Raw genomic sequence first — 13,894 nt, 5'->3', positions numbered from 1 at the left:
ATAGAAGACTTAAGTGGCGTAATGTCCAAATTAGCGGTCTTTGTGGATCGGATTCAATCTGTATATCTGTGGTATATTTATTCGAATTCAATTTAAAAATGGTGGATATCGATCCGATCTATAAGATTATTGGATCGAATCCGATTTAATTTGCACACTAATAGAATCGAATTTCGAATTTTATGTAGGTATTCGCGGATCTAAATAAATAAATAAATATTTTTTTTATATTTTATTTCAACTAATAATTATCATATATGTTGTATTTATTTTTATTATTCAAAATTCGATCGGATCCAAACTTAAAAATGCGGATATTGAATTCGATGATTTTAGTGCGGATTAAATCGAAATTTTGGTCATATCCAATCCAATCCAATCCATGTTCACCTTTAGTCCAAATAAAGAACCAGAAAAATTGTTAAAAATATAGTGGGTGAATACTCAAATTTGCCGCAAAGATTATTTATTTTTTAAAAGATTAAATTAGTCACATTAATTCCTGAAAAATAGAATGTAAGTTAAATTAATATTTTTATCACTGAAGAAGTGTCACGTATTATGATAATATAACATATTAATATCACTTATCACAAAATGATTGGTTGACATGTCATGCAATACACTATATTTTATTTAGAGTAAAATTAATCCCAAAAAATACATATATAGATTGTTTTTGTCCCTTAAAATTTTAAAAATCGATCAAATAAGTCTTTNTATCAAATTTTTTATAATAAAAATGTTTGGATTTTATTCTTATTATTTTTAGAAAAATAAAAAAATAAAAAAATATTTATATAAAAGTTTAAGTAAATTTAATAAAAACTTTTGGTCGAGAGAAGACGCGTTAGAAATATAATAACGGGTGTCATCAAACTGACCGTCGGTGCATTATCTTAATTATTCAATATAATGAGGATAATATGATGAATATCTGAAATTAAATCTAAAAAATGTGTTTCATGTGCTGAAAATTACTTGGCAGTGATGAGATAAGATATAGGGCTTTTCTTCTTTTTTTTTCTTTCCCTCAATTTATTGTGCATGTGATTGAAACTGATTGAACCTTATCGGGGAAGTAATTATGAAATTTGCCGATGGAAATACGATATGGAAACAGAAACAGCTAAAGACCATCTTATTATTGCAGCACATACATTCTAAAAAAATACTTCATATTTAACATAAAATAATATGAGTAGATCCTTTTATAGATAATTGTTAGATTTAAGAGAAAATTCTATTCTCCTCTTTTACGATATGTTAAAATGATATTTTTTTTTTTTTCTATTTTATAAATGTACATTCTCTTTCTTTCTAACTCTTAAAAAACCTCCCCTTTAATCCATTTTAAACTTTTTGTGTTAACTAATGTTAACTTTATCTATTTTTTAAGAAAAAAAATTATTTTTAAAAAAAATATCCATTAACAAAAATTTTATTTTTTATCATTAAATTTTACTTACCAAAATATCCTTTAATAAATGTTAATGGGTATTTTTTCAAAAAATAATTTATTTTTTCTTAAAAAATGGATAAAGTTAACATTAGTTAACACAAAAAATTTAAAATAGATTAAAGATGAAGTTTTTAAAATTTAGAAAGGAGGAAAATGTACATTTATAAAATAGAGAGGAGGGGAGTGTCATTTTAGCATCTCGTATGAGAGAAGAGTGAAATTTTTTCTAGATTTAACTATCCTATTAATTAATTTTTATAATTTCACTAACTTTTAATGAAGTTTTTCTAATTTAAAGTTATAATTGAGTTAGTCGAATGATCAATTCATTCGTCTATTTAAACAAATATTAAAATTTTAAATTTGTGATAGAATAGTCTTTGATTTACCAAATTAAAAAATATTATTAGATAAATAATTTTATCAGATTATCATTATTAATTAAATTTTTTCATTTACTATCTCTTCCAATTATTCTACTAATATAGCTCTCTTTGGCATTTTCCAATCATGTTATTGAATATGAGTATATTTGAGAAAAAATAATTAATGGTGTATAATCTTTTTAAATTAACATACACTTATTTGTGAATAAATAAAACTTGAGTAAATAGTCATTTCTGATCATGAAAGATTCGAACACTGACAAAACTGACTATGAAAAATTAAAACTAAAGTTATACCCATGTAAGATATATTTTGTTCGACAAAAATGACTAATCTTTAAATTTTTGTTTATAATTCTGTAAATACCCCTCACCTTTAGGGCGTGATGGGCGAGTAGGATAAGCAGTAATTAAATGGCCCGAGAGCTTGCAGTAACGGCAAAACAGCTGTGAACAATGGTAGCTAATATGACCTTTTTGGTGGTATGTGCGACATTCAACAGAAGGACAGTCGGGGAAGAGGTGCCCAGAACGGTTACAGTTTCGACAGAATTTACCCTTTTTGTCGGTGGCAGCAAAAACACCTGGCTTTTCCATGATAGTAGTCACAAAGATCAAAGAGAGGAGAGAAAACGGCAATTTTGGAGCAGAAAATGAGAAATCGGAGTGCAGAATCGGAAAGAGCTCACCAAAAAACCTTAGGGAGGGTCCCACTTGACTGCCACGTCAGCGCCACGTCAGCAGTGACGTCAGCAGAACGATGACACGTGGCAGCCCGCGAGAGGATGGAGAAGACAGGCTGGCACTGAAGTGGAGGTCGGGTCAACCAGCGGGTCAAGCCGGGCGTGCGCGGGTTGGCCAAGGAGAGCTTCGTTGCGACACGTGGCAGAACCAGGAGCGTTGGATCTGCACCGAGATCAACGGCTGCTGAAAGGCTGGAGGGCGAGGGGGCTCGCAACGCGACATGTGGCAGGATGGCTTCGGGCTACACGTGGCAGCACCAGGAGCGTTGGATCTGCACCAAGATCAACGATTGCTGAAAACTGGAGGCGAGGAAGGCTGACGTCGCCACACGTGGGAGTGTGAGGAACGTCCGATCAGCGCCGAGATCTAACGGTTGCTGAAGCTTCTGGAAGAAGAAATAATGGAGGTGGACAGCAGGATTCCGGCGGCGCGTGACGGCGCGTCCGGTGGCTGACGGCGGCGATCTCGGCGGCGTTGGAAAGCCGACGAAGAGTAGAACACAATGATGCCGGAGGTGACGAACCAAAGCATCAAAAACAGATCGAAAAATGAGAGTAAAGAGGCACGGGTGGAATCTGGAAGGAAGATCAACGTGGTCGTGGCAGCGTCTTTCAGCGGCGCGTCTGGCGGCGGATGGCGGCGGTTCTGGTTGCGTTGGATTCACGGCGACAAGAAGAACAAGATGGTTATGGGGTGACGAATCAAAGCGTCGAAAAGGGAACGAAAAAAGAGGCCAAAGAACACTGCCGGAAAGAAAAAAAAAACAATGGGGCTAGGAACTAATATTCATTGAAAAAAAAAAGACCTAAACTCTTGATACCATGTTGTGGGCAGTAGATGGGTATACAAGATCAAGACTCGCTCCGATGACTCTATTGACCGTTATAAGGCCCGCTTGGTTGCTCAAGGTTGTACGCAAGAGTATGGTATTGATTATGAAGAGACTTTTGCCCCTGTCGCTCGTCTTACGTCTGTTAGAGCTCTTCTTGCCATTGCCGCGGTTAAAAAATAGTCTCTCAGTCAGATGGATGTGAAGAATGCATTTCTTAATGGGGATTTGAAAAAGAAAGTCTATATGAAAGCACCTCCGGGATATCCTTGTCCTTCTAATAAGGTTTGTCTCCTTCGCAAGGCACTTTATGGACTTAAGCAAGCTCCTCGTGAATGGTTTGACAAGTTCAGCACTACCATATGCAGTCTTGGTTTTACTTCTAGCCCTTATGAGAATGCCCTCTTTATTCGTAAAAGCGAACGTGGAGTTGTTCTTCTACTCTTGTATGTTGATGACATGATCATTACTGGGGATGATGTTGATGGTATCTCTGATCTCAAGGCCTCACTTCATCGTACCTTTGAGATGAAAGATCTTGGTTCTCTTAGTTATTTTCTTGGTCTCGAGGTCATCTCCACCGATGATGGCATCTATCTCTCTCAGGCTAAGTATGCTTCAAATCTTCTTGCTCGCGCTGGGATTACCGATAGTCGCACTGAGTCTACTCCTCTTGAGCCTAATGTTCGATTTACCCCTATGGATGGCACTGTTTTGGATAATCTGACTCTCTATCGACAGTTAGTTAGCGGTCTCGTCTACTTGACTGTCACCCGACCAGACATCGCCTATCCGGTTCATGTACTTAGCAAGTTCTTGGCATGTTTCATGAATGCACCAAACACATTGAGATTGATTGTCACTTTGTTCGGCAACGTATCCTTATTGATGCTGTTCGTCTCATTGTTGTTGGAACACTAGATCAGACTGCTGCTATCTTCACGAAAGCTCATCATCCGACTCGTTTCCGGACTTTGTTATCGAAACTCAAGTTGGTATCCTTAGCTCCCACTTGAGTTTGAGGGGGGATGTTAGAGAATCATTAGAATCAATTTAGATCAATTAGTATCGTCTAGTATATCTGTATATTAATTGTAAGATTCTATGCCTTTATTGCTCTGATTCATTTAGCACCTATAAATACCCCTTATATATTGTACCTTCAAAGACAACTCAATAATACACTATTCAAATATACTAAATAATTCTAATTGATCCTAATTATATTCTAACAGATTTGTTGATTTGTTGCTTTCTATTTCTGCTTGTGTTAAATTTGTGTTTGAATTTGTTGATTTTTTGTTTCTGCTTCTCTGTGTGGAGGTGGAGGTGGAGGTGGGGGGAAGGGAAGATTCTTATTGATATTCATAGTTAAAAAAGTTCTTTCAATTCATATAGTTGCTACGCAAAAATTAAAGCTAATTTGAAAATAAGATAAATAATATTCTTTTGAGTTGATTTTTAAAAAAGAACACTAATTTCGTTTAAATATGAGAATTGATCATTCTAACAAATATCTAATATAAAATTTTTAAATTGACGATTAAGTACCAAAAGTTGAGTAAAATGGGGTCAAATTTAATAATCTAATGGGGCAAATAAATATTATTATCATATACTACTCAAAAAAAATTCTAAATTGTAGTGGGGGCGCTTGCCCCCACACCAATATACTTGGAACCGTCCCTGAGTGAGGGGAAAGAGAAAGGGGGGAGGGGGACGGCGGCGGCGTTGGTGGTGGTGTTGGTGGTGGTGGTGGTGCTGGTGGTGGTGTTGGTGGTGCTGTTGGTGGAGGCTGTGGCGGTGGTGTTGGTGTTGGTGGTGGTGGTGGTGGAGCATGTAATTGTGTTGGTAGTAGTGAGGGTATTTTTGTCCAAATAAAATAAAAAGGACGATTTTAATACGAAAAAAAAACGTTAAGGATTATTCTAAATCGAAAATTAGACGAGGGACGATTTTGATTCTGGCTGAAAACTTTTGGGACCAAAACCATACTTAACCCGGCTTTTGCACTTCATATTTTGTAGAGATAATTGTATTTTTCTTAATGTTATTCTATTTGCATTTTAAGTGTTTAAACTTTAAATCTTTAGTATTAAAAAACCCTCTCTAATTTTAATCATTTGAAATTACTCTAAATATGCATTTCAACCTAAATATATGTATTATATCTTTTTGAACTTTTGTATAATTTGTAAATCACCTACGTATATATTTTTCTTCGTATGCAATTTTAAATATCCTAAACTTTTCTAGATACATGCATCTTAGTTTTGTAATAAAATTGGTGAACTTAGAACATCATATATGGTCGATTTGTATTGTTGAAGGCTTGAAGCTGCAATCGTCTGATGCTTGAAGCATCGTGTATCTTTCATATGCAGTTAATTTGTAGTTTTTTTTTTCTTTTTAATATTTGTTTCTCATTTCATATTAAGAAATAGGCTACAATATATGATTTTTTTTTTGATATTAGACAATATATAATATATAAGAAAATATTTGATAATTGTTATATGTGTATTGTTGCAAGACATTCAACAATACTCTTGGTGATAAGCCTTTTTGTTTATCTTTTTTTTGGTCAACTGGGAAAAGTCCACACTCATATTAAGCCCATATAAAGGGCCCAGTTCCTTCCCACAAAACTCATCATCAACAAGAATACCGCCAATGAGTCTTGGCTTTAATGGCATTTCTCCCTCCTCCCCACCTCAAGGTCTAGGGTTCAAACCCTAGAGAATGTAATTGAGAAAAAATGTGATAAAATATGTGAGGAGTATGTGGGTGTGTTGTGTACGTAGGATTGAGAGTTGTCCCGACCAAAACAAACAAAAATACCTAATTTCAACTAATTTAAACTGGTCGATTGTTTAGGTTATTTGTCTGTTTAAATAAATATAAAAAATTTAAATTTTATTTTGTATATGACCATTATTCTATTTTTTATTTCCAAACAAAACCACTTCATATGCAAAAGTACAAGACATGTTTTGTTTTTTATTTCCAACCGAGTGGAGACTTTAGAGTTTAGACTAAACCCCAAAGACCATCAACGATGTGTAGATTATGACTTGTCCTAATTTTTCATTGTTAATGAATGACCTGATTTATTTCTATCTTTTAGTAGACTACGTTGTTTAATTTTAGGATAAATTTATATATAAAATCGCATAAATTTAGTCGATTAAAAATAATTTTAAAAATACTAATTATCTTTTTACTGGTAGTTAACTAACGCATGAAGTGTTTTACACAATTTTTTTTGTCATTCACTTGCTTCTCCATGTAGTACTCCCTTGTTCAATTGTTCCTCACTCCTTTACTTCCATTTTCAATTCTTCATTCAAATCCTTCGGGTCCTTACCTGTCATTCTTTCTTTCTTGGAATGTTGATGAGACTTCTTCTTTCTTTCTAATTTCGTTATTTTCATTTTTACACACATATATACAAATATAAATTAATATAATTTGTATCCATACTATACAAAATTTATACATATATTGACAAAAAAACATTCACACATTTTTTTTGGTGACTTAAAAAAAAAAAAAAACACACATAAATCTTTATATTGTGCACCCTTTTCCAACTTAATATCAAAATATACAACATGTTGTTACTCAAGATTTCTTCAGCATTTTCTGTCCTAATTGTTTTTTAGTTAGTTTCACTATTTCAGATTTCCTTGAGATATTAGTACTTAACAGTACTTAAGTAGTTCTTAAAGTATTGGCTATATATTGATTTTAAAAAAAATAGTTTATTCGAGCTCCTAAAATAAATTTATCTATATTGTCTAATAAGTTAAAGATTAATCCTCATAAATTTCAGTTTTATTTAAAAGTTGTCAATTTATTATTGACTAATAAATTATTGTATATACAAAACAAAATTTAAACCGTTTAGATCTATTTCAAATTTTAAATTAGAATAATTTATTTGTATTGAAAAAAAAAAAAAAAAACTACACACCCATGCGCATACATTTAATGCATTTTCCCAGAACACGTTTAATGTATGTTTTGAGATTATCGACATTTTTAGATTTGTACAACTTTCTAACATCATAGATTGGAACAGTGGTTTGTAAATGTGTCGTAGAAGTAGGAAATTATTTTACCTCATTTTTTTTGTAAAGTCTTGAGCTATTCTTAAAAGTCAGAAACCATGGATCAAAGGCTGCGTTTGCTTTTAGAGACAGGACAGAACATGACACTGAAACGGAGACAATAGGATGGAGACACTAAAAATTATTTTTTGTGTATTGTGTTTGGATACGATGGACAAGACACTAATGTAATGTCTAGTATTATGTTTGGATACACATGGACAAGACTAAAATATTATATGAAATGACTAAAATAGCCTGTGATTCCAAATTTTTTACATCAATACAAATTAATTTAATAAAAAATGAGAGTACGTAGGAGTACAGACGGAACTTGAAAAAAATATTTGAAGAGGCAAAAAATTTTAATAAAAAAATATATTAGTATTTATATTAAAATAAAATTTATAAATATAATTATTTTATTTTAAAATTTATTATTAATATGTAGGAATACATATGGTTAAGATTAACAAAAAAAAAATAAATTTAAATTTGATTAATAAAAAATTTTGTTTAAGTTAATAAGCCAAATTAATTTTAAATAAAAAATTAATTTTAAAAAAAATCCATTTTTACATGAAAAAATAATTAGTTTATGCATATAAAAATTTATTTTTATTTAAAAAAAAACTAATTTTTTTTATCTAAAAACTGATTTTTCTTTATAAAAAACTGATTTTTCTTTAAATTATATAAAATCAATTACAATTTATAAATTATTTTTTAGCATTTTAAAAGATCAATTTTACTTTTGCTAATATTTATCTTTCAAAAGTTTTAAGATTAATTATTTTTGTTATTATTTTTATTATAAATCAAATAATATAATATAAGGTTAAAATGATATTGAAGTAAAACGATAAAAAGAAAAGAATTATCTACCCCCAATAAAAAATTCTACAGAAAGGAGAGAATACCTGGAAAAGAAAGAGATAGAGGAAGACAGGAAAAAAAAAGTATGTCTGAACAACGCAATAGGAAAAATAAGAAGGGATAATAGTGAAAAAAAAGGAAAACAAAATTTATAAAATTGTCCGTGTCCACTCTTTCAAATTCTGTGCCCATCATTGTCCTTCGTGAAAGAGTGGACACAAAAGTATAAAAATGTCCATGTCTATGCTTACAAACACTTTTTAAACAAGTGTTGTCTATGTCTCCGTGTCCTGTTCCCGAAAACAAACGCTACCAAACAGATCATTAAGTTTTACAAGATGTTTCTACACATTCAGTGCCATAGATCAAATAAAAAATGCCACTATCTTAAAAGAACACAATCACCCCAAAATTCTAAACTTGAGAGAAGTATCTGAAAATTGAATGAGAAGAGTAAGGGAATATGCCTGTAATCAGGGATGTTCTCGCATTCCCAGAAGAACTGGTGAGTAATCCGAGTGAAGTGGCCAGGTTCACCATTGTTGGGCTTATTGGGCCTTCTGCGGAAGAACATCGCGAGCCCAATGGCGGCGAAGGGTGGAGAGTTGGCTACGTTCGAAGAATTTGTGAAGTTGACAGCAAGGAGAGGGTTTTGGGGTTTGTTGAACCAGTTGCCACCGAAAGAGTTGAAGTTGTTAATGGAAGCTATTATTATTATTATTATTATTACAAGAAGAAGTTTGATTTAATGTTACAACTTCAACGTCAGAAATAGTGAAGTGAATAATAATCCAATAAACTTAGCCGGATTAATTACTGGGTGTTTTTTTAATTAAAGATAGAAAACTTCAAATTCGCAGCCTCTTATATGATAATGAAAAGATTATGTCTTTTGGGCTATATTCTATTAGCTACTGGTTGGGTTTTGATAATGATAACCAAAATAGTACTTATTCTTATTTAAATTTTATAAATTGAATTAAAAATGTGATAAAATTATAAAGATTTATATAGTACTAGAAACGTGTATTAATAAAATATTACTAGAAACGTTTTTGCCATAAAACACCTTTTTGATGATTTATTAATAGTGTATTACCAGAAACATTTTTACGATACTTGTTATTTTGTTAAGGTTGTCATTTTAAGAAAAACAATACATTAAAATTTAAAATAGTTTCTTGTTTTTGAAACAAAAAGAAACACTAAGTTAATGCTCCTAAAATACATTTTAACTATTCTCTTTATTGGTATTTCAACGAGAAAAAAAATTAGAAATGCTTAACTTCAGGATACAAAAGTACTCTTAACTCATTTTTTCCTTTAGATTTTCTCTACATACTCACTTGAACTCATCACTCAACATCACTAATAATGCATAAACTTTAAATGTCTCTTCTACTTAATGAAGTAAACAATCTCAATAAACAATAGTTATATTTTACAATGGTCATTACTCGTTTTCCCAGTATTGTCTAATGGGTCAGTGATATTGATCTGTATATTAGACAAGATTGTTTGTATTGTTTTGTAACATTTTTCATGAATATTTTTCTTAAAAAAAAGTCCCGGGCATATTTCATTGTAAATTCACAGTTGTTTATTGCTTTTGTTTTGTTTTCATATTTTTATCTACTATAATAACATGCAAGTATAAGAAACCCACTACATAAAGTTCAATAATCATATCATATATTCATATTTTAACATAAAATTGACTTTCCAAGATAGCAAGGTATATACCAACTTGATTAAAAAATTTTCCAGTCTTTTTAACTAATAAAAAATTAAAGAAATACAAAATATCACGAATAAAGATATCCATTTCGTTGCTTTCGACCCGTTTGGCCAGACAACTAAGAGTCTGAAACATACCATTCTATTTTACCTAGCTTATTAAAATGACTCTTGTTTGGTCACTGATAAAATTTCAGTACGAGAAGTTTTATTTAAAAATAATATGTAAATCTAATGAATTGAAGATAACAAGAAAATTTACCATGAAACCTCAAATAGTATTCCAGAAGTATTGATTGGCACAAAAAAGATAACCAACTAAAACATCTATTTAAAATACAAGACAACTATGAGGGAATCAAAACCTGAAGAAAAATTTAAAAATAACTCGGATTAATCCCATAAAATCATGGTGTGGCCACCATCATCCACAGTGTTTCGATTTCTAATAACATCATTGGCAGCAACTTGTGAATGTAGAGTAACATTTTATGCCCTTTTTTAAACTTACAACAACAATTTCTACCACGGCTTACAACCATTTTGGATGGTTTCATACTTCAAAAGTATTTCTTTTCATAAGAAACCAGACCATGGATTCCACCTTCAACCTGCGCTGCTCCAGTCCGGACCTGAACAGAGCATACCAAATATTAAGAAACAAATTTGAGTAAATCCCCCTTTTAGTCTTAGAAAGTATTTCAGAAAAACATTAGTTCAGAAAAGCTTATAAAATTTATAATACCAATCTGAACGACAATATTAACATAAACCATATTTTATTGCTTGCTTGAGTTAATTCCATGACGACGAGGTTGCAATTGCAGGCAAACACATCTGAATCCCCTTACACAATTTAGAGTAAAGTGTGTTTTCAGATAGTACTTTTCTCCTCTTATGATTTTCAATTCAAGATGCATGTTCGTATAGAAAACACTAGTATTTTTTTGAATCCTAACTTGTATGGGAACAACTCTTCCGAGCAAAAAGAGAACAAAACCTAAAATATGAGGTAAAATAATTTCTTGCTTCTGGAGCACATTTACAAACCACTCATTTCAATCTATAATGTTAGGAAGTTGTACAAATCTAAAAATGCCGTAAATAATCTCAAAACATGCATTAAATGTGTTCTAGGAAAATGCAAAAATTTAACACAAATGTTTTTTACTCCTTTTCCCATTGTTTGGTTTGAAAACAATAAAAATAAAAAACCCCTGTAGAGAACTAGTGTATTTAGTGCAGAAATGATGAAGACAACAAGAAACGATAACCGTACCTCTAGCCTTAACACCTTGGATCTGAGGAGGTCATGAGCAGACTGCAGAGAGTTGGCACCGATATCTTGAAACCCTTGCTTGACAGCTTGCATGGTGTATGGTAGGAACTTCAAAACAGAACCCTTATCTTTAACAGCTCCAACAACCCCCTGAGCAATTTTTAGTTTTGCAGTGTCACCCAAATATCTTTGATCACTTCCTTTAGTCATAGCTTCTAGTGAACCCATTCCTCTATACTTCTTTACTCGTTGACCATTCTGGTGAAGTAAAAATCAATTATGCATATTAACCAAGGCAAGGAAGAAGAATAGCTCAAGACTTTATTTGTTAGAACTAGAATGGCCAAGTCAAATATCGAAAACATTGCAATCTTTTCACTTCAAGTACACCAAGGACTTGAAACAAATATTAATCATGAATTACTCCCAAAGTTTCTTCCCAATTACTCATCTACTATTTCAGTGTCAACACCAAATACAAAAACAAATAAATATATAAAAATATTTTTCCTCTGAGCATAGAGTTTTGATGCTCTTACAATTTCATCTTTTTTCTAAGCAGTAAATTTTCTTTTATCATCACACTGATCCACATTATATCACAGCTATTGTTGCAGAGCTTGACCCAGTTTTTTATTCATACCTGATATTCATAAGCTCCGGGAGCCTCGTTGCTACCTGCTAAGAAGCTTCCCATCATAACTGTAGATGCTCCCAATGACAAAGCCTTGACAATATGCCCAGAGTTTGAGATGCCACCATCGGCAATCACAGGAACACCGCTTTTATAAGCAATAGATGCAACCTTGTAAACTGCAGTTGCCTGAAAAGCATGAAGTCAATATTAATAACTTAGCACCTGCAAGCCAGAACATATAATTGAGAACACGGTAGAAAGCAGGGCTGAAAATTCCCAAACACTTAAATGCAATATTAACAATCTATACAAAGTCAAAACTACTTAAACTTCGTCATTCCATAAGAAAATCATCACCATCTAAAGCAAATTGTAATCCCAATCACTGAATACTATTCAATTAGTCAACACTGTTCAAACAAAATGCAATTCTAATCATTTAATAAGTTAATACTGTACAATCCTTACAACTGAGTAGCAAGATCTCTTCTGCAATTAAGCTCAACCTAATCACTGAACCAAACCTTCTCAAAACATAACAACTATGAAAATTTATCACAATCTAAACTCATATCTAACAAACAGCTCAAAACTCCAGGCCATCAACAAACACCAACACAGGCAGCAAAGATCAAAGATAACACCAAATTGACAAATAAAATAAAACAAAATAACGTTCATACCTGACCACGCCCAACTGCACAAACCTCCTGTGTGGTGCAAATTGAACCAGACCCCATACCAACCCTCAATCCATCAACACCAGCTTGGATCAAATTCTCAGCCTGGTACATAGTGACCACGTTCCCACCAACCACATCCAGTTCCGGGTACACCTTCTTCACATACTTGATCATCTCCAATTGGTAACTAGAATTACCCTGTGAGCTGTCAAGAATCACCACATTCACCCCAGCCTTCACCAAGTGCTCCAACCTCTCCTTGTCTTGCTCCCTCGTCCCTATCGCCGCCCCAACCATCCATTCCCCGTCGGCACCCACCGACCCAGGCCCTGCCAGCTTTGGGTACCCTTTAACCTTCTCAACATCATCCTTGGTAACCACATCAACCATCTCGTTGTCTTTCACCAGCCCAACGAAATTCGCCTTCTTCTCCTCCAAGACCTTGTCAATTTCCTTCAAAAAGTAAGGGAGGCAGAAAAACTTAGATAATGTAAACAAAGACAACACCAAAAGATTTTACTTAATGAGAGCAAAGTATTCGTCCTTGCCTTCAAGTCATGGCTCCAGGGCACCGTGATAGGTGTCGAGGGAGCCATGTAATTGTGGACTTTCAAGCTCTTGTCGCTTTGATTCGTGTAATCTTCTTTTGACACGTAGCCGACTAGCTTGGACTTAGAGTTGCCGGACTCCGTGACAAGGATGAAGGGAGAATCGGCGAAGTCGTCCAGGGAGTCGATGTAAGCTGAGGGAGGGAGGAAGACTGGGTGGGAGAGGATGGGAACGCGGCGGGACTTGGCGGAGCGGATGACGGCGGCCTGGATGGCGGGAGAGATGTTGGAGTGGATAATGGCCATGGCGCCGAGAGAGGCCATGGCGGCGGCCATGGCGGACTCGGAAACGGTGTCCATCGGAGAAGCAACGAATGGGACGGAGAGAGGGACGTTGCGGGAGATGCGGGAGGAGAGATCGACGGCCTCCGCCGGGAAGTCGATGTAGTGAGGGAGGAAGATGACGTCGTCGTAGGTGTAGGAGAAGCCCTGGTTGAATAGCTTCTCCGCCGTGAAACCGTCTTCGATCGGCGGCGGAGTGAAGTCCATGGCGCCGGCGGCGATGGTGATGGTGGTTGTGGTTGCCAGGGAGGGTTTAGTT

At 33.9% G+C, this 13,894-nt stretch overlaps 1 protein-coding gene across 1 annotated transcript; it reads right to left on the bottom strand.

The window, feature by feature from the left end:
- On the bottom strand, positions 10,507–13,888 carry LOC107605376 (inosine-5'-monophosphate dehydrogenase). Its single transcript, XM_016307250.2, has 5 exons — positions 13,294–13,888; positions 12,746–13,198; positions 12,069–12,248; positions 11,426–11,683; positions 10,507–10,778 (listed from the first exon to the last, which is right to left on the bottom strand). The coding sequence occupies exons 1-5, from the start codon at positions 13,840–13,842 to the stop codon at positions 10,707–10,709; spliced, it is 1,512 nt and encodes a 503-aa protein (XP_016162736.1). The 5' UTR covers positions 13,843–13,888; the 3' UTR covers positions 10,507–10,706.

This window comes from Arachis ipaensis, chromosome B06 (genome assembly GCF_000816755.2).
Source record: "Arachis ipaensis cultivar K30076 chromosome B06, Araip1.1, whole genome shotgun sequence".
Classification (NCBI taxonomy): domain Eukaryota; kingdom Viridiplantae; phylum Streptophyta; class Magnoliopsida; order Fabales; family Fabaceae; genus Arachis; species Arachis ipaensis.
The sequence above is the reverse complement of the archived record's forward strand: the minus strand, read 5'-3'. Positions and strand labels throughout refer to the sequence as shown.

Bases quoted from the DNA above. Each gene is read 5' to 3' on its own strand.
- LOC107605376 (XM_016307250.2), bottom strand. From the start codon at position 13,842: ATGGACTTCACTCCGCCGCCGATCGAAGACGGTTTCACGGCGGAGAAG. The intron at 13,199-13,293 runs GCAAGGACGAAT...TACTTTTTGAAG, and splicing joins CCTGGAGCCATGACTTGAAG to GAAATTGACAAGGTCTTGGA. The intron at 11,684-12,068 runs GTATGAATAAAA...TTACTTCACCAG, and splicing joins CCGGAGCTTATGAATATCAG to AATGGTCAACGAGTAAAGAA.